General features: G+C 51.1%; 1 protein-coding gene across 2 annotated transcripts in view; it reads left to right on the top strand.

The window, feature by feature from the left end:
• PPP1R16B (protein phosphatase 1 regulatory subunit 16B) overlaps positions 1-22,662 on the top strand; it is a 101,916-nt gene that overhangs the window by 58,360 nt on the left and 20,894 nt on the right. For both annotated transcript variants that reach the window (XM_034641902.1, XM_034641903.1), the window contains exon 3: positions 20,793-20,863. In XM_034641902.1, coding sequence (XP_034497793.1) covers positions 20,793-20,863 — 71 coding nt within the window. The remainder of the gene's footprint in view (positions 1-20,792; positions 20,864-22,662) is intronic.

Here is a 22,662-nt window from a genome sequence, read left to right as displayed (position 1 = left end):
CTGCTCTGCCTATTCATCCCTCCCCCTCCCCAACCCCTGGCAACCACTGATTTTTTTCCCCTGTCTCCATAGTTTTGTCTTTCCCAGAATGTCGTATCGTTGGAATCGTACAATATGTAGCCTTTTCAGATTGGCTGCTTTCACTTAGTAATATGCATTCAAGGTTCTTCCATGTTTTTCATGACTTGATAGCTCATTTCTTTTTAGCACTGAATGATATTCCATTGTGTGGAAGTACCGTGGTTTGCCTACTTGCCTGCTTAAGGACACCTTGGTTACTTCCAACCGTTGGTGATTTTGAATAAAGCATTATAAACATTTGTGTGCAGGTTCTTATAGGGACATAGTTCTCAACTCTTGAGTGGTCACTAGGGAGTGTGATTACTGGGTTTTATGGTAAGAGTCTGTTTAGTTTTGTAAGAAATCACCAAAAGCTTCTATGCCAATTTCCATTCCCACCAGCAGTGGATGAGAGTTGACTGTATTTATGTGGGTCTATCTCTGGGCTTTCTGTTCTGTTCCATTGCTATGTCTGTCTGTTCTTTCACCCATACCACACTGTCTTGATTACTGTTGCTTTATAGTACGTGTTGAGGTCAGGTAGTGTCAGTCCTCCAACTTTGTTCTCCTTGGGTCTTTTGCCTCTTCATATAAACCTTAGAATCAATTTGTCAATATTCATAAAATCACTTGCTGAGATTTTGTTTGGGATTGCATTGAATCTATAGATCACGTCAGGAAGAACTAACACTCTGACAATATTGAATCTTCCTATCCATGAACGTGGACTATTTTTCCATTTATTTTTCTTTGATTTCATTCATTAGGGTTTTTTAGTTTTGCTCATGTAGATAATATACATATTTTCTTAGATTTTCCTGGTATCTTTAGTTTTATTTGCTTAGAAGAAATCTTTTATTTGTTAAGTCTCTTGACAAATATTTGTTGAGCTATTACTCTAGGTGCTGGATACTCCAGATAAGAAGACAGGTAAGATTTGCCTGCATAGGGTTTGCATTCTAAAGGGTCTACAATCACTTTTCCTGCATACATCTAATACCATATGTAAGTTACACATGTGTAGAGGCGTCTGGGTAGCTGATGTGAGTCCCTGTCAACAGCTCCTGTCCAGCACAACCATCTGTCCTGGGTAGGGAGGTTCTGGAAAGGAAAAGATTATAGCTACATGCCTGGCATGCCCCGGGCCACCTTGTCTTCATAGTTTTAAAGGTATCAGAGATGCTAAGAGAGAAACTGGCCTCTTTGTATAAAGTCAAGGGATGAAGACTGCCTCTGAGATGGAAATGTCTGTGGCCTGGCCTGGGAGCCTTGTTGTCCAGAGGAAGAAGCATAGAATGGCCCAAGAGAGGATGTTCTGGCCAGTTCTGAGGCTCGGGTAGAGACTAGGCCGGCTCTCTTTACAGCTGCAGTCATCAGATATTGACCAGGAGCTCAAACCATGTCATAGTAGCTAAAAAATTTATGGTTCCTACTCTCCCAACCCTCCAGAGCTTATAGTCTAGCAAAGACACAGACACATCCATACACAAATACATTACAGTGTTCAGTGTTTTGGAGAAGGAACAGAAAGTGCGTGAGAAGCGTACCTCACCCAGCCTGCGTGGCGACTTCACAGAGGAAGTGACATTTAAGCTGAGACATTTAACCCAAGACCTGGTTAAGAATTAACCAGGTGAAGTGAAGGCAGAGAGAGTCAGGCAGAGGGATAGCCCATGAGAAGGCGTGGAGAGTCAAGAGAGAAGGTGGTACATGGTGGTCCTGGAAGGGTCTTTGGTGGTTAGGAGGGAAGATGCTGGGAGAGGTGGGCAGAGGCCAGATCCTGCAGGGTCCGGAAGGGACCAGGTGGCCAGCGGCCTCCTTCTTCCTTCCCCTTATATTAAATAAGAATTGAACCCCTACTGTGTATCAGCTGCTGTCCCAGGCACTACGGGTACAGTAATGAGTGGGACAGATACTGTGCTGACTTCACAGAACCCCTGGGCTGGCAGGGCAGTGAGCTCTCAGCAGGATGCTCAAGGCCANCTAGGAGCATTCTGGAAGCAGAATTAGTGAAGAACAGGGACCTGGCGCAGTTGGGGTCTAATCTGTTCATAAATGGGGGCGCCTGGGTGGCTTAGTCGTTAAGCGTCTGCCTTCGGCTCAGGGCGTGATCCCAGAGTCCTGGGATCTAGTCCCACATCAGGCTCCTCCGTTGGGAGCCTGCTTCTTCCTCTCCCACTCCCCCTGCTTGTGTTCCCTCTCTCGCTGTCTCTCTTTCTGTCAAATAAATAAATAATTTTAAAAAATATAATGTGTTCGGGGCGCCTCGGTAGTGCAGTTGTTAAGCGTCTGCCTTCGGCTCAGGGTGTGATCCCGGCATTCGGGGATCAAGTCCCACATCAGGCTCCTCCGCTGGGAGCCTGCTTCTTCCTCTCCCACTCCCCTGCTGTGTTCCCTCTCTTGCTGGCTGTCTCTCTGTCACATAAATAAATAAAATCTTTAAAAAAATATAATGTGTTCATAAATGGAATGGGGGAGCCACGAGGGTCACGTTTCTGGACCCACAGTCCCCTCACCTTGAGTTTGAGGTGCAAACAGGCAGTCTTTGAAGAAATGTTACAGACCCACATCTTCTCTTATTAGATGAGTTAAATGCAGTTCCCCCTCCCTTTGAGGAAATCCAGTACAAGTATCCACTGCTACATTAGGAAGTTATTCTTCTCCAACCTCCACATTTCAGAAAGACTATGCATTTTTCATGAGCGTTGACTGTAGCTTATTTTGTATACAGGTTTCCCTGGTTTCTTTCGTTTATTTATTTAGACTTTAGTTTTGGAGAACAGTTGTAGGCTTACAGCAGAAATGAGGGGAGGTACAGAGATTTTCTATACCACACATGCATAGTCTCCCCCGTCATCAACAACCCCCACCAGAGTGGTATTTTGGTTACCACTGATGAACCAGCACTGACATATTATCATGCAAAGCCTGCAGTTTACATTAGGGCTCACTCTTGGCGTTGTACGTTCTGTGGGTTTGGACAAATGTATGATGCTGTGTATCCATCATTATGGTATCGTACAGAGTTTGTTCAGTGTCCAAAAAATCCCCCCTGCTCTGCCTATTCATCCCTCCCCCTCCCCAACCCCTGGCAACCACTGATTTTTTTCCCCTGTCTCCATAGTTTTGTCTTTCCCAGAATGTCGTATCGTTGGAATCGTACAATATGTAGCCTTTTCAGATTGGCTGCTTTCACTTAGTAATATGCATTCAAGGTTCTTCCATGTTTTTCATGACTTGATAGCTCATTTCTTTTTAGCACTGAATGATATTCCATTGTGTGGAAGTACCGTGGTTTGCCTACTTGCCTGCTTAAGGACACCTTGGTTACTTCCAACTGTTGGTGATTTTGAATAAAGCATTATAAACATTTGTGTGCAGGTTCTTATATGGACATAGTTCTCAACTCTTGAGTGGTCACTAGGGAGTGTGATTACTGGGTTTTATGGTAAGAGTCTGTTTAGTTTTGTAAGAAATCACCAAAAGCTTCTATGCCAATTTCCATTCCCACCAGCAGTGGATGAGAGTTGACTGTATTTATGTGGGTCTATCTCTGGGCTTTCTGTTCTGTTCCATTGCTATGTCTGTCTGTTCTTTCACCCATACCACACTGTCTTGATTACTGTTGCTTTATAGTACGTGTTGAGGTCAGGTAGTGTCAGTCCTCCAACTTTGTTCTCCTTGGGTCTTTTGCCTCTTCATATAAACCTTAGAATCAATTTGTCAATATTCATAAAATCACTTGCTGAGATTTTGTTTGGGATTGCATTGAATCTATAGATCACGTCAGGAAGAACTAACACTCTGACAATATTGAATCTTCCTATCCATGAACGTGGACTATTTTTCCATTTATTTTTCTTTGATTTCATTCATTAGGGTTTTTTAGTTTTGCTCATGTAGATAATATACATATTTTCTTAGATTTTCCTGGTATCTTTAGTTTTATTTGCTTAGAAGAAATCTTTTATTTGTTAAGTCTCTTGACAAATATTTGTTGAGCTATTACTCTAGGTGCTGGATACTCCAGATAAGAAGACAGGTAAGATTTGCCTGCATAGGGTTTGCATTCTAAAGGGTCTACAATCACTTCTCCTGCATACATCTAATACCATATGTAAGTTACACATGTGTAGAGGCGTCTGGGTAGCTGATGTGAGTCCCTGTCAACAGCTCCTGTCCAGCACAACCATCTGTCCTGGGTAGGGAGGTTCTGGAAAGGAAAAGATTATAGCTACATGCCTGGCATGCCCCGGGCCACCTTGTCTTCATAGTTTTAAAGGTATCAGAGATGCTAAGAGAGAAACTGGCCTCTTTGTATAAAGTCAAGGGATGAAGACTGCCTCTGAGATGGAAATGTCTGTGGCCTGGCCTGGGAGCCTTGTTGTCCAGAGGAATAAGCATAGAATGGCCCAAGAGAGGATGTTCTGGCCAGTTCTGAGGCTCGGGTAGAGACTAGGCCGGCTCTCTTTACAGCTGCAGTCATCAGATATTGACCAGGAGCTCAAACCATGTCATAGTAGCTAAAAAATTTATGGTTCCTACTCTCCCAACCCTCCAGAGCTTATAGTCTAGCAAAGACACAGACACATCCATACACAAATACATTACAGTGTTCAGTGTTTTGGAGAAGGAACAGAAAGTGCGTGAGAAGCGTACCTCACCCAGCCTGCGTGGCGACTTCACAGAGGAAGTGACATTTAAGCTGAGACATTTAACCCAAGACCTGGTTAAGAATTAACCAGGTGAAGTGAAGGCAGAGAGAGTCAGGCAGAGGGATAGCCCATGAGAAGGCGTGGAGAGTCAAGAGAGAAGGTGGTACATGGTGGTCCTGGAAGGGTCTTTGGTGGTTAGGAGGGAAGATGCTGGGAGAGGTGGGCAGAGGCCAGATCCTGCAGGGTCCGGAAGGGACCAGGTGGCCAGCGGCCTCCTTCTTCCTTCCCCTTATATTAAATAAGAATTGAACCCCTACTGTGTATCAGCTGCTGTCCCAGGCACTACGGGTACAGTAATGAGTGGGACAGATACTGTGCTGACTTCACAGAACCCCTGGGCTGGCAGGGCAGTGAGCTCTCAGCAGGATGCTCAAGGCCAGCTTGCACCCCCCTCCTTTTTCTGTTTTTTTTTTTAATTGAGATATCACTCACACACCCCAAAATTTACCTTTCTAAAGTGTGCAATTTGTGGTCTCCAGTATATTCATAAGTTTGTACAACCATTACCACTATCTAGTTCCAGAAAATTTTTATCACCTTAAATGAACCCCTGTACCCATTAGCTGTCACACCCCAGGGCCCCTTCCCCTCAGCACCTGGCAACCACAAATCACTTTCTATATTTATGGATTTGCTTATTCTGGAAATTCCGTAGACATGGAATCCTACAATATGTGGCCTTTTGTGTCTGGCTTCTCTCCCTTAGTGTGATGTTTTCATGGTGTAGCCTATGTCAGCATTTCGTTNTCCAGTATATTCATAAGGTTGTACAACCATTACCACTATCTAGTTCCAGAAAATTTTTATCACCTTAAATGAACCCCTGTACCCATTAGCTGTCACACCCCAGGGCCCCTTCCCCTCAGCACCTGGCAACCACAAATCACTTTCTATATTTATGGATTTGCTTATTCTGGAAATTTCGTAGACATGGAATCCTACAATATGTGGCCTTTTGTGTCTGGCTTCTCTCCCTTAGTGTGATGTTTTCATGGTGTAGCCTATGTCAGCATTTCGTTCTTTTTCGTGGCTGCATAATATTCCACGGTAGGACCAAACCACTTTTATTTATTTATTCATCCATGGATGGGCACCTGGGTGTTTCCACTTAAGGGCCACTGTAAATAACGCTACTATAAACATTTGTGTACAAGTTTTTGTGCGGACGTTTGTGTATATGCCTCTTGGGTGCATACCTAGGATCTGAATCACTGGGTCACATGCTAACTCTACATTTACTTTTTGAGCCTGACTTTCCCACAGCAGCCGCTCCATTTCACATGCCCATCAGCACTATACGTGGGTTCCGATGTTCCTTCCTCCTTGCCAACGCTGTNGCCTGGCAACCACGAATCACTTTCTATATTTATGGATTTGCTTATTCTGGAAATTTCGTAGACATGGAATCCTACAATATGTGGCCTTTTGTGTCTGGCTTCTCTCCCTTAGTGTGATGTTTTCATGGTGTAGCCTATGTCAGCATTTCGTTCTTTTTCGTGGCTGCATAATATTCCACGGTAGGACCAAACCACTTTTATTTATTTATTCATCCATGGATGGGCACCTGGGTGTTTCCACTTAAGGGCCACTGTAAATAACGCTACTATAAACATTTGTGTACAAGTTTTTGTGCGGACGTTTGTGTATATGCCTCTTGGGTGCATACCTAGGATCTGAATCACTGGGTCACATGCTAACTCTACATTTACTTTTTGAGCCTGACTTTCCCACAGCAGCCGCTCCATTTCACATGCCCATCAGCACTATACGTGGGTTCCGATGTTCCTTCCTCCTTGCCAACGCTGTTACTTGTCTGACCCTTTTTCTCCAGATGGGCCCCAGAGGGAGGTTCCCCGGGAGAAGAGCGAGGCCTGGCTCCCGGGGTCTGTGCCTGGGGATGTGACTTGGAGGGAAGCCTGGGTCCTCCTCGCCCACCCCCCCACCACGGCTGAGTTATTGCCCGGGATCCTGGGGTGAACTGCCTGGCAGTGGGACCGGCTACACCAGCCACTGCAGAAGTCACCATCAGACTTGACGGGGTCTCCACCCCCAGCCCCAGGCGGCTGGGCTTCCCTGGAAGCAGCTATTTCTGGCTGTTTCTGCTCCAGGGCGGAGCAGTGGTGGGTTGGAAGGTTGAAATTGCTCAGTGGAGTGCTTTTGGGGGCGCCCCGCATTGAGGACTCAGGACAACTTTCTGAGAGCACCGGTCCTTCTGGCATTGTCTGAGCGGCAGGCTGGGCCCCCTGCAACCCCGAGAGCACCTTGGGGAGGGGGATAGCTGAAGGGCAGGCAGAGGAACTGGTTTGACCAGGCTGTACCTGCCCGACCCTGTGAGACTCTAGGCAAGGCCGACCTGGGACCGGAGGAAGAGGAGGAAGTGGGATGGATGTGGGCAGGGCTTTCCGTGGCGGGCGAGCAGCCTGGTGGGTGGGGGTGGCAGTTGGCGGCAGGCCAACAGGGTGCCTGGAATCGAGTGGGGTGGGGTCTGCTTAGAATGGAGGTGCAGCAGACGACAGACTGAGGGAAGCGTTGGTGCTCAGCCTCCTGTCAGCCCCAGAGCTGCCGATCATTTGCCATAGGGCCTCAGGCTGAGTGGTAACCTCTGTAACCCCCACATCCTCACCCGCAAACTGCACTAGCGAGGTCCTTGTGATGACTGTCGTCATTATCGAGTACTGAACGCTGAGCTAGCAGCGATGGTCTTGACTGTCTTAGCTCTTGTCGTCTCTGTGACTTTCTTCTGCATTCACCCTCCTCATCTTTCCGCTGCCCACGTTCCCTTTCCCGGCCCTTGTTTGGCACCATTTTAGCCAAGTGGTTAAGTGTTCCGCCTTCAGAGGCAGCCAGCTGGGGTTGGAAATCCTGGCTCTGCCATTCCCAGACATGTGCCCTTGGGCAAGTCATTTCACTTGTTCAAGCCTGAGCTTCAGTTTTCCCATCTGTGAATTGGGGCAATAACAGCAGGCAGGTAATAATAGCAGGTCATTAATCCTCATGCTGGATCAGGAGGACTAATGGATGGGTAGACAGAGGGCTTGACACAGTCCGAGCACCGTTAGCACCGGATTGCACAAAGAACAGGCAGAGTTGTCAGATCGGGGATCCTGGGCAGGAGGGGACGATGGGTGCCCCGTGCTTGGCCTGGGGATGNGCCGAGCACCGTTAGCACCGGATTGCACAAAGAGCAGGCAGAGTTGTCAGATCGGGGATCCTGGGCAGGAGGGGACGATGGGTGCCCCGTGCTTGGCCTGGGGATGGGCTGAAGGACTGCTGCAGTCACCTGCCTGATCTGGCTGCATTGCCTGTAGAGGCTTCGGGAGAGAGATTTGCTGCTTCATTTCTGCACAAAATCCATGTGGCTGCTTTTCAGTTCATGAGTCACACGCCTTGTGGGGTGTCTGCAGGGCTGTGCACATGTCCCCACCTTCTTGTGGCCCCAGGAGCAGGCAGTTCTGTGGGGCCCCAGAGCATTCTTCCCCTCCTCCCTCCCTTCCTTCCTTTGTTCATTCACACAATAGATACTGCTTTTGTTAATTTTTATTTTTTAATAAAAATTGTATATATTTAAGGTATGTAACAGGATGTTTATATATATATATATAGACATGACTAATACAGTCAAGCTAATTAGCATATGCATCTCCTTAAATAGTTACCTTTTATTCTGAGTTGTTGGTCAAAGGGTTCAAAGTTGTAGTTATATAGGCTCTAGTGTACAGCATGGTGATAGTAAGAATAGTAGTAGTATTATTAACTAGTCACCATGTTGAGAACTAGAAATTTGCTGAGAGAGTAGATTTCAGGTGCTTTTGCTACATTAGATAATTCTGGAGCCCCTGCTAGGACCCAGGCTCCCTCATGGAGCCCAAAAAACTAAACAAAGAATTGTATCTTTACTATATAGTACTAATCACCCTGTAATTATAAATCGGGAGAGGTGCCACTGTGAAGCTGAAATGCAGAAATGCAAGGTACCGTGGGAGGGAACAACTCAGGCAACTTGACTGAGATTGGAGTGATCAGGGAAGGCCTCTCAGAGGAGGTGACATTTCAGCTAGAATCTGAAGTTTGAAGAGGAGTTTGCTGGCCTGAGAGTGAGAAGAAGGAGGGCTCCAGGCCCAGGAAACTGTACCTAAAGCTTGGAGGAGCCCAGTTTTTGTTTTGTTTCATTTTGACTTGGGCAATGAAAGAAGCCAGCGTGGCTGACCCAGTCACTGAGGGATTTGGGGAGGGGCAGAGATTAGACCATGCAGCGCCTTGGAGGCAGTGGAAAGGGGGGCCTCGTTGCTGGGTGCTGGGTGGACAAGGAGGTGAGATGGGAGGGAGGAGGGTACCCCACAAACATGATTGTGGAAGTCACATGGCCAGGTGGCAGCAGCTCGGCCCTGGAGTGCCCCTGGCCAGCGTGGATTGCCCGAGGTCCACCTCCAATGGGCGGACACCTCTGTCTGGCCGTCACGGGCCGGGAGCAGGAGCCACACCTGTGGTGGCATGTCACTGACCCGTTCGAGGTCAGGCAGTCTGCTCTGTGGGGTAGAGGGGGTCAGGTGGCAAAAAAAACCCATAAGCTTATCAGCAATGATTTCTCCCGGCAGAGGCAGCCGCCGCCCGCTTCCTGCCGAGATGGGCCGGTTCAGCCTCACTCGCTACAGCTGGAGATGGAGGGGAGCAGATGGCCCTGCTTGGCCCAGATTCCAGCCAGATTGCCAGGGAGGTGTGGGTGGAGGGACAGGGCTGGTGCCAGCAGCGGGAATATAGGAGAGGAGGGTGGGAGCCACCTCCTTGCTGTCTTAGTGGGACCTTGCTTGCATGGGGGCGGGGCAGTGGGGACCACTGCATTGTGGTTCTCGAACCAGCAGGTGCTCGGAGCTCTCTAGAGTCAGGGCAAGCGTTCTTGGGAAAGATGTCGATGGTTACATCCCCAGCACCCAGCACCTGGCAGGACCAGGCAGGAGCGTAGTGGTTGTTTTCCATTCGTATTTTAAAAACATAAATGATGGTAGTAGCTTTCAGGTATTTTCTTAGTTAATTCTCACGGCAACCCCACAGAGGAGCCACTGCAGTGACCCCCGTTTTACAGATGAGGACACCGAGGTACAGAGAGGAGTAACTTGCTTAGAGCCCCAGCTGAACAAATGGGCAAGAACATATGGCTCACACTGACACACCGATGGCAAGACTGGGAGCTGGGGCTTTGGGAGCAGGGAGCTGACCTAAGTGTGGGCACCCACGTGTGGACACGGCTGGCTAGAGGGGAGAGCGTGTCCCACTTGTGTTTGTGCTCCCTGAGCCCTAGCTGACCCCTGAAACACCCCCAAGCCAGCTTCCTCCATTGTGCAAGGTGCTTGGTGAGCATGAGATGAGCCTGGAGAGGTAGGGAGATGCAACTGCTGGGTACAGCTGAGCAAGCTGCACACTGCACCGCTCCAAGGCAAGCCATTCACACAGACTGTGATGAGAGCGACACCCCCCGGAATTGGGCAAGGTGGCTACCGTGTAGGTGGGACCCCACCATGCAGGGCCTTGAAGACCAGGGTCTGCAGACCTTTCCTGTAAAGGGCCAGATAGTAAATATCTTAGACTGGGTGGGCCGTACAGTCTCTGCTGTTGTAGGGTGAAAGCAGTCTCAGGCCACATGTAAACAAATGAATGCAGATGTGTTGCAGTGAACAACGTGATCTACAGACGCAGGTTGCCTGCCGAGTTTGGCCCGCGTACCGTAGTTTGCCAACCCCACGGAAGGACTGTGAACTTCATTCTAGGAGCAAAGTGGAGCCATGAGAGGGTTTTAAACACGAAGTGGGAGGAGGCAAATTCACATTTCACATGGTCCTGAAAGACCTGACTGCGCCCCCCAGGATCTGCCGTGTTTCTTCTGTCCTGCATGTAGATCCCTGGGCCCCTGTGTCTGGAGGAGGAGGCCCAGGGCTCCGATGCTTGCAGAAGCAGAGGCCGCTGCTGTCACTCTGCCGTCGCCCTCCCCCCACACCAGCCGTCAGGGCTCCTGCGGTGCTGGTTCATGCTCCGGGCCTCAGGGTCAGAGCGGAGCAGCCCCGTGGCCAACAGTCTGGGTCTGATTTGCACTGCTTGGTTGTGTGTGACCCAGACTCTCCGTCTCCTCTTCTCCACGAGGGGAATAACTAGAGACGGGGACCCATGAAAGAAGGCGGTTTGTGCGGACCTGGGTGCAGAGGAAGGGCTCAGTAGGAAGACACTATGGGTGTAGGAATCATTGTCCGTGCGGAACTGGAGGCAGGAAAGCCTGGTCGTGTGTTGGGTACGGGCAGCGGGGTCTTGGCTCTGGTGAGGTGTCCGGAGCCAGGCTCCCCGCTGGAGCACAGCACACTTACAAGGGGGCCTTGGCTCCCGCATACAAACGGCTCTGTAGAGATGGGGGTGATTCGTTGCACCTTCGGGCTGGAAATAACTGTCTGCCATGGGAGTGATTCCACATGGGGCTCCCATACAGCAAAGAGAACACCCCGATAATGACTGCACACAAACACTGCTTTTGGCAGCTGGTGTGTGATTTCTGCCTCAAGGAGTGTCTTCTGGGACAGGAAGCCGTGTTCACCCTCCACCCCTCCATGGGATTGAACCCTTGCCACATGTGAGCAGAACCTTCCCCATTTCCTCTGGCCCGCGGATGGGCACGCTGGGCCTAGTTGATCAGTGGCCTTGCCATAAATCTTTCCCAGGCCTGAGGCTGCAACCAGCTGCCAGGGCATCCTGGGAGGGGCCTGCAGGCAGCGCTGCGTTTGAGAGGCGTGAACCATGGGGGTCATCACCGTGGGGTGGTCTGATTTGCTCAGAGCTGGAGAGGCTGTGTCTTGGGGTGGAGCCAGGGTGCTGCTGATTAGGTCACGGTCCAGGAAGAGTGGCTGAGGACTTACCATGTGCCAGGCCTTCGAGAAAGAACAGTCAGCGCCAGGTCACTGTCCTGTCCCCTTGGGGCTTACTGTCCTACCGCAGACAGACCCCATGCCTCTAATTATCCAAATAGTTATGTAATTATAGTTGTGAAAGGCTATAAGTGAGATGTATGGGAGCTGGTGGGTGTATGTAACAGGGGGAGTGCCCTCATCTGGGGAGTTTGAGCTGAGACTTCAAGGTTGAGGAGTGAGGCAGATGTGTGTGTGTGTGTGTGTGTACATGCGTGCATGCATGCGTGTGTGTTAGTGGTGGATTCATGAATAGGGCTGGCTGGCTGGTGGATGGGTAGATGGATGAATGGATAGATGGTTGACTCTTCCAGGCAGTAGGAACAGGCTATGCGAAAGCTCAGAGGCCAGAGGATGTAAGGTGACTCTGTACCTGACAAAAGTCCATTGTGGAAGATGTTTGGAGTCTTAAAAAAAAAAAGACTGGAGAGGTAGGTAGGTAGGAACGCTGTGTACNATGTGGGTCTATCTCTGGGCTTTCTGTTCTGTTCCATTGCTATGTCTGTCTGTTCTTTCACCCATACCACACTGTCTTGATTACTGTTGCTTTATAGTACGTGTTGAGGTCAGGTAGTGTCAGTCCTCCAACTTTGTTCTCCTTGGGTCTTTTGCCTCTTCATATAAACCTTAGAATCAATTTGTCAATATTCATAAAATCACTTGCTGAGATTTTGTTTGGGATTGCATTGAATCTATAGATCACGTCAGGAAGAACTAACACTCTGACAATATTGAATCTTCCTATCCATGAACGTGGACTATTTTTCCATTTATTTTTCTTTGATTTCATTCATTAGGGTTTTTTAGTTTTGCTCATGTAGATAATATACATATTTTCTTAGATTTTCCTGGTATCTTTAGTTTTATTTGCTTAGAAGAAATCTTTTATTTGTTAAGTCTCTTGACAAATATTTGTTGAGCTATTACTCTAGGTGCTGGATACTCCAGATAAGAAGACAGGTAAGATTTGCCTGCATAGGGTTTGCATTCTAAAGGGTCTACAATCACTTTTCCTGCATACATCTAATACCATATGTAAGTTACACATGTGTAGAGGCGTCTGGGTAGCTGATGTGAGTCCCTGTCAACAGCTCCTGTCCAGCACAACCATCTGTCCTGGGTAGGGAGGTTCTGGAAAGGAAAAGATTATAGCTACATGCCTGGCATGCCCCGGGCCACCTTGTCTTCATAGTTTTAAAGGTATCAGAGATGCTAAGAGAGAAACTGGCCTCTTTGTATAAAGTCAAGGGATGAAGACTGCCTCTGAGATGGAAATGTCTGTGGCCTGGCCTGGGAGCCTTGTTGTCCAGAGGAAGAAGCATAGAATGGCCCAAGAGAGGATGTTCTGGCCAGTTCTGAGGCTCGGGTAGAGACTAGGCCGGCTCTCTTTACAGCTGCAGTCATCAGATATTGACCAGGAGCTCAAACCATGTCATAGTAGCTAAAAAATTTATGGTTCCTACTCTCCCAACCCTCCAGAGCTTATAGTCTAGCAAAGACACAGACACATCCATACACAAATACATTACAGTGTTCAGTGTTTTGGAGAAGGAACAGAAAGTGCGTGAGAAGCGTACCTCACCCAGCCTGCGTGGCGACTTCACAGAGGAAGTGACATTTAAGCTGAGACATTTAACCCAAGACCTGGTTAAGAATTAACCAGGTGAAGTGAAGGCAGAGAGAGTCAGGCAGAGGGATAGCCCATGAGAAGGTGTGGAGAGTCAAGAGAGAAGGTGGTACATGGTGGTCCTGGAAGGGTGTTTGGTGGTTAGGAGGGAAGATGCTGGGAGAGGTGGGCAGAGGCCAGATCCTGCAGGGTCTGGAAGGGACCAGGTGGCCAGCGGCCTCCTTCTTCCTTCCCCTTATATTAAATAAGAATTGAACCCCTACTGTGTATCAGCTGCTGTCCCAGGCACTACGGGTACAGTAATGAGTGGGACAGATACTGTGCTGACTTCACAGAACCCCTGGGCTGGCAGGGCAGTGAGCTCTCAGCAGGATGCTCAAGGCCAGCTTGCACCCCCCTCCTTTTTCTGTTTTTTTTTTTAATTGAGATATCACTCACACACCCCAAAATTTACCTTTCTAAAGTGTGCAATTTGTGGTCTCCAGTATATTCATAAGTTTGTACAACCATTACCACTATCTAGTTCCAGAAAATTTTTATCACCTTAAATGAACCCCTGTACCCATTAGCTGTCACACCCCAGGGCCCCTTCCCCTCAGCACCTGGCAACCACAAATCACTTTCTATATTTATGGATTTGCTTATTCTGGAAATTCCGTAGACATGGAATCCTACAATATGTGGCCTTTTGTGTCTGGCTTCTCTCCCTTAGTGTGATGTTTTCATGGTGTAGCCTATGTCAGCATTTCGTTCTTTTTCGTGGCTGCATAATATTCCACGGTAGGACCAAACCACTTTTATTTATTTATTCATCCATGGATGGGCACCTGGGTGTTTCCACTTAAGGGCCACTGTAAATAACGCTACTATAAACATTTGTGTACAAGTTTTTGTGCGGACGTTTGTGTATATGCCTCTTGGGTGCATACCTAGGATCTGAATCACTGGGTCACATGCTAACTCTACATTTACTTTTTGAGCCTGACTTTCCCACAGCAGCCGCTCCATTTCACATGCCCATCAGCACTATACGTGGGTTCCGATGTTCCTTCCTCCTTGCCAACGCTGTTACTTGTCTGACCCTTTTTCTCCAGATGGGCCCCAGAGGGAGGTTCCCCGGGAGAAGAGCGAGGCCTGGCTCCCGGGGTCTGTGCCTGGGGATGTGACTTGGAGGGAAGCCTGGGTCCTCCTCGCCCACCCCCCCACCACGGCTGAGTTATTGCCCGGGATCCTGGGGTGAACTGCCTGGCAGTGGGACCGGCTACACCAGCCACTGCAGAAGTCACCATCAGACTTGACGGGGTCTCCACCCCCAGCCCCAGGCGGCTGGGCTTCCCTGGAAGCAGCTATTTCTGGCTGTTTCTGCTCCAGGGCGGAGCAGTGGTGGGTTGGAAGGTTGAAATTGCTCAGTGGAGTGCTTTTGGGGGCGCCCCGCATTGAGGACTCAGGACAACTTTCTGAGAGCACCGGTCCTTCTGGCATTGTCTGAGCGGCAGGCTGGGCCCCCTGCAACCCCGAGAGCACCTTGGGGAGGGGGATAGCTGAAGGGCAGGCAGAGGAACTGGTTTGACCAGGCTGTACCTGCCCGACCCTGTGAGACTCTAGGCAAGGCCGACCTGGGACCGGAGGAAGAGGAGGAAGTGGGATGGATGTGGGCAGGGCTTTCCGTGGCGGGCGAGCAGCCTGGTGGGTGGGGGTGGCAGTTGGCGGCAGGCCAACAGGGTGCCTGGAATCGAGTGGGGTGGGGTCTGCTTAGAATGGAGGTGCAGCAGACGACAGACTGAGGGAAGCGTTGGTGCTCAGCCTCCTGTCAGCCCCAGAGCTGCCGATCATTTGCCATAGGGCCTCAGGCTGAGTGGTAACCTCTGTAACCCCCACATCCTCACCCGCAAACTGCACTAGCGAGGTCCTTGTGATGACTGTCGTCATTATCGAGTACTGAACGCTGAGCTAGCAGCGATGGTCTTGACTGTCTTAGCTCTTGTCGTCTCTGTGACTTTCTTCTGCATTCACCCTCCTCATCTTTCCGCTGCCCACGTTCCCTTTCCCGGCCCTTGTTTGGCACCATTTTAGCCAAGTGGTTAAGTGTTCCGCCTTCAGAGGCAGCCAGCTGGGGTTGGAAATCCTGGCTCTGCCATTCCCAGACATGTGCCCTTGGGCAAGTCATTTCACTTGTTCAAGCCTGAGCTTCAGTTTTCCCATCTGTGAACTGGGGCAATAACAGCAGGCAGGTAATAATAGCAGGTCATTAATCCTCATGCTGGATCAGGAGGACTAATGGATGGGTAGACAGAGGGCTTGACACAGTGCCGAGCACCGTTAGCACCGGATTGCACAAAGAGCAGGCAGAGTTGTCAGATCGGGGATCCTGGGCAGGAGGGGACGATGGGTGCCCCGTGCTTGGCCTGGGGATGGGCTGAAGGACTGCTGCAGTCACCTGCCTGATCTGGCTGCATTGCCTGTAGAGGCTTCGGGAGAGAGATTTGCTGCTTCATTTCTGCACAAAATCCATGTGGCTGCTTTTCAGTTCATGAGTCACACGCCTTGTGGGGTGTCTGCAGGGCTGTGCACATGTCCCCACCTTCTTGTGGCCCCAGGAGCAGGCAGTTCTGTGGGGCCCCAGAGCATTCTTCCCCTCCTCCCTCCCTTCCTTCCTTTGTTCATTCACACAATAGATACTGCTTTTGTTAATTTTTATTTTTTAATAAAAATTGTATATATTTAAGGTATGTAACAGGATGTTTATATATATGTATATAGACATGACTAATACAGTCAAGCTAATTAGCATATGCATCTCCTTAAATAGTTACCTTTTATTCTGAGTTGTTGGTCAAAGGGTTCAAAGTTGTAGTTATATAGGCTCTAGTGTACAGCATGGTGATAGTAAGAATAGTAGTAGTATTATTAACTATAGTCACCATGTTGAGAACTAGAAATTTGCTGAGAGAGTAGATTTCAGGTGCTCTTGCTACATTAGATAATTCTGGAGCCGCTGCTAGGACCCAGGCTCCCTCATGGAGCCCAAAAAACTAAACAAAGAATTGTATCTTTACTATATAGTACTAATCACCCTGTAATTATAAATCGGGAGAGGTGCCACTGTGAAGCTGAAATGCAGAAATGCAAGGTACCGTGGGAGGGAACAACTCAGGCAACTTGACTGAGATTGGAGTGATCAGGGAAGGCCTCTCAGAGGAGGTGACATTTCAGCTAGAATCTGAAGTTTGAAGAGGAGTTTGCTGGCCTGAGAGTGAGAAGAAGGAGGGCTCCAGGCCCAGGAAACTGTACCTAAAGCTTGGAGGAGCCCAGTTTTTGTTTTGTTTCATTTTGACTTGGGCAATGAAAGAAGCCAGCGTGGCTGACCCAGTCACTGAGGGATTTGGGGAGGGGCAGAGATTAGACCATGCAGCGCCTTGGAGGCAGTGGAAAGGGGGGCCTCGTTGCTGGGTGCTGGGTGGACAAGGAGGTGAGATGGGAGGGAGGAGGGTACCCCACAAACATGATTGTGGAAGTCACATGGCCAGGTGGCAGCAGCTCGGCCCTGGAGTGCCCCTGGCCAGCGTGGATTGCCCGAGGTCCACCTCCAATGGGCGGACACCTCTGTCTGGCTGTCACGGGCCGGGAGCAGGAGCCACACCTGTGGTGGCATGTCACTGACCCGTTCGAGGTCAGGCAGTCTGCTCTGTGGGGTAGAGGGGGTCAGGTGGCAAAAAAACCCCATAAGCTTATCAGCAATGATTTCTCCCGGCAGAGGCAGCCGCCGCCCGCTTCCTGCCGAGATGGGCCGGTTCAGCCTCACTCGCTACAGCTGGAGATGGAGGGGAGCAGATGGCCCTGCTTGGCCCAGATTCCAGCCAGATTGCCAGGGAGGTGTGGGTGGAGGGACAGGGCTGGTGCCAGCAGCGGGAATATAGGAGAGGAGGGTGGGAGCCACCTCCTTGCTGTCTTAGTGGGACCTTGCTTGCATGGGGGCGGGGCAGTGGGGACCACTGCATTGTGGTTCTCGAACCAGCAGGTGCTCGGAGCTCTCTAGAGTCAGGGCAAGCGTTCTTGGGAAAGATGTCGATGGTTACATCCCCAGCACCCAGCACCTGGCAGGACCAGGCAGGAGCGTAGTGGTTGTTTTCCATTCGTATTTTAAAAACATAAATGATGGTAGTAGCTTTCAGGTATTTTCTTAGTTAATTCTCACGGCAACCCCACAGAGGAGCCACTGCAGTGACCCCCGTTTTACAGATGAGGACACCGAGGTACAGAGAGGAGTAACTTGCTTAGAGCCCCAGCTGAACAAATGGGCAAGAACATATGGCTCACACTGACAACACCGATGGCAAGACTGGGAGCTGGGGCTTTGGGAGCAGGGAGCTGACCTAAGTGTGGGCACCCACGTGTGGACACGGCTGGCTAGAGGGGAGAGCGTGTCCCACTTGTGTTTGTGCTCCCTGAGCCCTAGCTGACCCCTGAAACACCCCCAAGCCAGCTTCCTCCATTGTGCAAGGTGCTTGGTGAGCATGAGATGAGCCTGGAGAGGTAGGGAGATGCAACTGCTGGGTACAGCTGAGCAAGCTGCACACTGCACCGCTCCAAGGCAAGCCATTCACACAGACTGTGATGAGAGCGACACCCCCCGGAATTGGGCAAGGTGGCTACCGTGTAGGTGGGACCCCACCATGCAGGGCCTTGAAGACCAGGGTCTGCAGACCTTTCCTGTAAAGGGCCAGATAGTAAATATCTTAGACTGGGTGGGCCGTACAGTCTCTGCTGTTGTAGGGTGAAAGCAGTCTCAGGCCACATGTAAACAAATGAATGCAGATGTGTTGCAGTGAACAACGTGATCTACAGACGCAGGTTGCCTGCCGAGTTTGGCCCGCGTACCGTAGTTTGCCAACCCCACGGAAGGACTGTGAACTTCATTCTAGGAGCAAAGTGGAGCCATGAGAGGGTTTTAAACACGAAGTGGGAGGAGGCAAATTCACATTTCACATGGTCCTGAAAGACCTGACTGCGCCCCCCAGGATCTGCCGTGTTTCTTCTGTCCTGCATGTAGATCCCTGGGCCCCTGTGTCTGGAGGAGGAGGCCCAGGGCTCCGATGCTTGCAGAAGCAGAGGCCGCTGCTGTCACTCTGCCGTCGCCCTCCCCCCACACCAGCCGTCAGGGCTCCTGCGGTGCTGGTTCATGCTCCGGGCCTCAGGGTCAGAGCGGAGCAGCCCCGTGGCCAACAGTCTGGGTCTGATTTGCACTGCTTGGTTGTGTGTGACCCAGACTCTCCGTCTCCTCTTCTCCACGAGGGGAATAACTAGAGACGGGGACCCATGAAAGAAGGCGGTTTGTGCGGACCTGGGTGCAGAGGAAGGGCTCAGTAGGAAGACACTATGGGTGTAGGAATCATTGTCCGTGCGGAACTGGAGGCAGGAAAGCCTGGTCGTGTGTTGGGTACGGGCAGCGGGGTCTTGGCTCTGGTGAGGTGTCCGGAGCCAGGCTCCCCGCTGGAGCACAGCACACTTACAAGGGGGCCTTGGCTCCCGCATACAAACGGCTCTGTAGAGATGGGGGTGATTCGTTGCACCTTCGGGCTGGAAATAACTGTCTGCCATGGGAGTGATTCCACATGGGGCTCCCATACAGCAAAGAGAACACCCCGATAATGACTGCACACAAACACTGCTTTTGGCAGCTGGTGTGTGATTTCTGCCTCAAGGAGTGTCTTCTGGGACAGGAAGCCGTGTTCACCCTCCACCCCTCCATGGGATTGAACCCTTGCCACATGTGAGCAGAACCTTCCCCATTTCCTCTGGCCCGCGGATGGGCACGCTGGGCCTAGTTGATCAGTGGCCTTGCCATAAATCTTTCCCAGGCCTGAGGCTGCAACCAGCTGCCAGGGCATCCTGGGAGGGGCCTGCAGGCAGCGCTGCGTTTGAGAGGCGTGAACCATGGGGGTCATCACCGTGGGGTGGTCTGATTTGCTCAGAGCTGGAGAGGCTGTGTCTTGGGGTGGAGCCAGGGTGCTGCTGATTAGGTCACGGTCCAGGAAGAGTGGCTGAGGACTTACCATGTGCCAGGCCTTTGAGAAAGAACAGTCAGCGCCAGGTCACTGTCCTGTCCCCTTGGGGCTTACTGTCCTACCGCAGACAGACCCCATGCCTCTAATTATCCAAATAGTTATGTAATTATAGTTGTGAAAGGCTATAAGTGAGATGTATGGGAGCTGGTGGGTGTATGTAACAGGGGGAGTGCCCTCATCTGGGGAGTTTGAGCTGAGACTTCAAGGTTGAGGAGTGAGGCAGATGTGTGTGTGTGTGTGTGTGTACATGCGTGCATGCATGCGTGTGTGTTAGTGGTGGATTCATGAATAGGGCTGGCTGGCTGGTGGATGGGTAGATGGATGAATGGATAGATGGTTGACTCTTCCAGGCAGTAGGAACAGGCTATGCGAAAGCTCAGAGGCCAGAGGATGTAAGGTGACTCTGTACCTGACAAAAGTCCATTGTGGAAGATGTTTGGAGTCTTAAAAAAAAAAAGACTGGAGAGGTAGGTAGGTAGGAACGCTGTGTACCGCTGAGCAAGTTGTGTGCCGCACTGCTCCTGGGAGTGCCGGTCTTATAGACAGCAGTGTGAATGGTGCCCCCTGGATTGTGCATAATGGAAGCCTTCATAAGGGATTCCCTCATGCGGACCTTGTATGTCTTTGTAAGCATTTCGGATTTTGTTCCCAGAGCAGTGGGGAGCCATGGATGGCCTTTGACGACGTTGGGGCTAATTTCTATTGATGATACCCCAAAGAAGCACTGTCCTGTAGAACTTTCAGCACTTTCTAATATGGTAGCCCTGCGTGGCTTTTGAGCAGCTGAAGTGTGGCCAGAGCGACTGAGGATGTGACTTTTGAATTTTGAAGAATTTAAGTTTCGAAAGCTATAATAATAGCCCAATGTGGCTAGTGGTTGCACAGTGGACAGGGCCGCCCCAGGGACCCTGACCGTCCCCTCCTCCGACTCTGCCCCTGCTAACCCCCAGTCTCCTGAAGACGCTGCCTCTTGCCAGAAGGCTGGTGAAGGCCTCAAACTCCCCTTTGCGTGGACCTCAGGTCACATGAAGGCCCAGGATGTCATGGTTCTGTGGCATCAGGAACTGGGCCTGGTGAGGGTGGAGCTGAGGGCCTGCGTCCATCCCCCACTGCGCCCGAGAGCTCATCTTTCCCCCCCTCCGCACCTGCTGGGGTGCTGACCCGGTATTTGTCCTGTGGCACGGGTGGCCTCCCCGCCCTTCCCGACTCATTCCTAGTTTCCCCACAGCAGTTTCCTCATCCATACAAAAGCGAGCCATTCATACTTGCCTCCCATGCCTGTTCTAAAGAGTGAACAGGCCGGTTAGCATCAGGACCTGGGGGAAAGTGGGTCTTCCCCGGGCCCGTCGCATCACCGACACTCACTCCTGCCCGTCTGTTGCAGTACGCTACTTCCTGAAGAACAAGGTCAGCCCTGATCTGTGCAATGAAGATGGACTGACAGCCCTGCACCAGGTAAGGCCGGGCTCGCTGGGGCCCCCGGATCCCTGCCCCCCACCTGAACAATTACCCAGTCTCCCTGCTTTTTCCTGCCCAGGACCCTCAAGGAGGAGGGAGGGAAGGGAAGCCTCAGCTGCCTCATCTGAAAGGCTCTTCTCTACTTGGGGGAGAGATGTGTGTCCTTTACAAACATGCCCACGGAGCCCCTGTGCACACGTGCGCACAGCACACACATGGCCTCTACGGACAGGGAGCCTTTGTCCACTGCATCCTCAATGCCCTGCAAAAGGCTTGATGAACAAAGCAAGTTTGTTTTGAGCTTCAAGTTTATGAAGCATGTTTATTCACACCCACCAGGCATCCCTCCACCCTGGTGAGAAAGGGGATTGCCAGGGAGGCCGTGTGACCTGCCTGGGTCACATGCCATGATCTGCGGCCATGAACCAGGTGCTGTCATAGCAGTGCAAAGGGCTAGCCTCCTAGCTGGTCCCCGGCGTTCAGTTGCCCTGCCCTGTTTCATTCTTCACGTGGTGGCCGCAGGGATATTCAGGCCAAAGTCGGATGTTACTCGAAGCCCTCTGGGTCTTCCCACAGGGCCCCTTCAGGCCTGGCCCCTGACCAGCCCTCCGTGCTTCCTTGCTGTCCAGGCTCCAGTCACGTGGCTTTTCTGTTCCTTCCACACACTGGCTGCTCCCCACCGCCTTTCTCATGGCATGTGGGTACGTGCCCTGGTTAGCCTCAGTGAGAGGCATGGGCCCGAGAGCTATGCTGTTATATAGTATCCTTACCTTCTGAGCACCGCTCCCGCCCACCCCACCCCCCCGCCCCGCTGNAGTCTCGTGAGGGCAGAGCCCGTGTTTCCAGCTCATTGGTATGTCCTAGCGTCTTTCCCTTTGCTGGCATACAGTGGGTGCTCAATATGTGCGTGCTGACTTAATAAACACACGGAAGCCTCCCTGTGCCCTGGCCCAAGTTTCTGAGCAGGTGGACTTGAATTCAACCTGGCGGGCAGGAGGCCAGGCTGCTGGACCCTGTCTCCACGCGGGCAGGAAAGGATGGACAATGACTGGCTGCTGCCTCCACTCAAGAGCCCCAGGAGCAAGCCCCGCCCCCAGCCATCTGCCCTCTGGCTTCCCGTGTGTCCTTTGGCTGCTTTTCCTGTCCACAGGGTGTCCCGCATCCACTAATTCTAGCTGTGTGATCTTGGGCAAGTTACTTAAGCTCTCTGTGCCTCACTTTCCTCATCTGTGGAATCAGGATATCCACCCACCTCATGGGGTTGTTGTGAGGATTAAGTGAATACACATAACAGCCCTTGAGGCATCTCCCGACGCTGCGTAAATATGAGATGGCATTATCGTTATTAGAATCTGTCACATTGTTCGCGTGTGTGCAGCCACTTCGCTTATGTGAAGCCTAGGTTGACCCTCACAACAGCCCTTTGAAATGTTATCACCCCCATTTTCTGGCTCAGGAAACCGAGGCTCAGGGAAGCACCATGCAGTAGGATCTTCTCCGATGGCGGGATGGCCGTGCATCTGCCCCGGGCAGGGCGGTAGCCGCCAGCCGCCGGGGCTCGAGCACTGGGCATGTTGTTCTGAGGCGGGAATGAGGCAGTTCACGGCCAAAGGTTAGCAGGGTGGTCCTGGTGGCTCCTCCCAAAGCCCTCACAGCTGTGACCCCACAGGGCTGCCATTCCGTTGTCACCGCTGCTCCATCCCACCGAGCAGCCGACCAGCCGATTAAGAAGCAGCTTCACATGCCTGGCAAAGGAGTGGGGCTCTTCTCCTCTTGGCAACAGGGAGCCTTCGGGG

This window comes from Ailuropoda melanoleuca, chromosome 13 (genome assembly GCF_002007445.2).
Source record: "Ailuropoda melanoleuca isolate Jingjing chromosome 13, ASM200744v2, whole genome shotgun sequence".
NCBI lineage: Eukaryota > Metazoa > Chordata > Mammalia > Carnivora > Ursidae > Ailuropoda > Ailuropoda melanoleuca.
The sequence above is the reverse complement of the archived record's forward strand: the minus strand, read 5'-3'. Positions and strand labels throughout refer to the sequence as shown.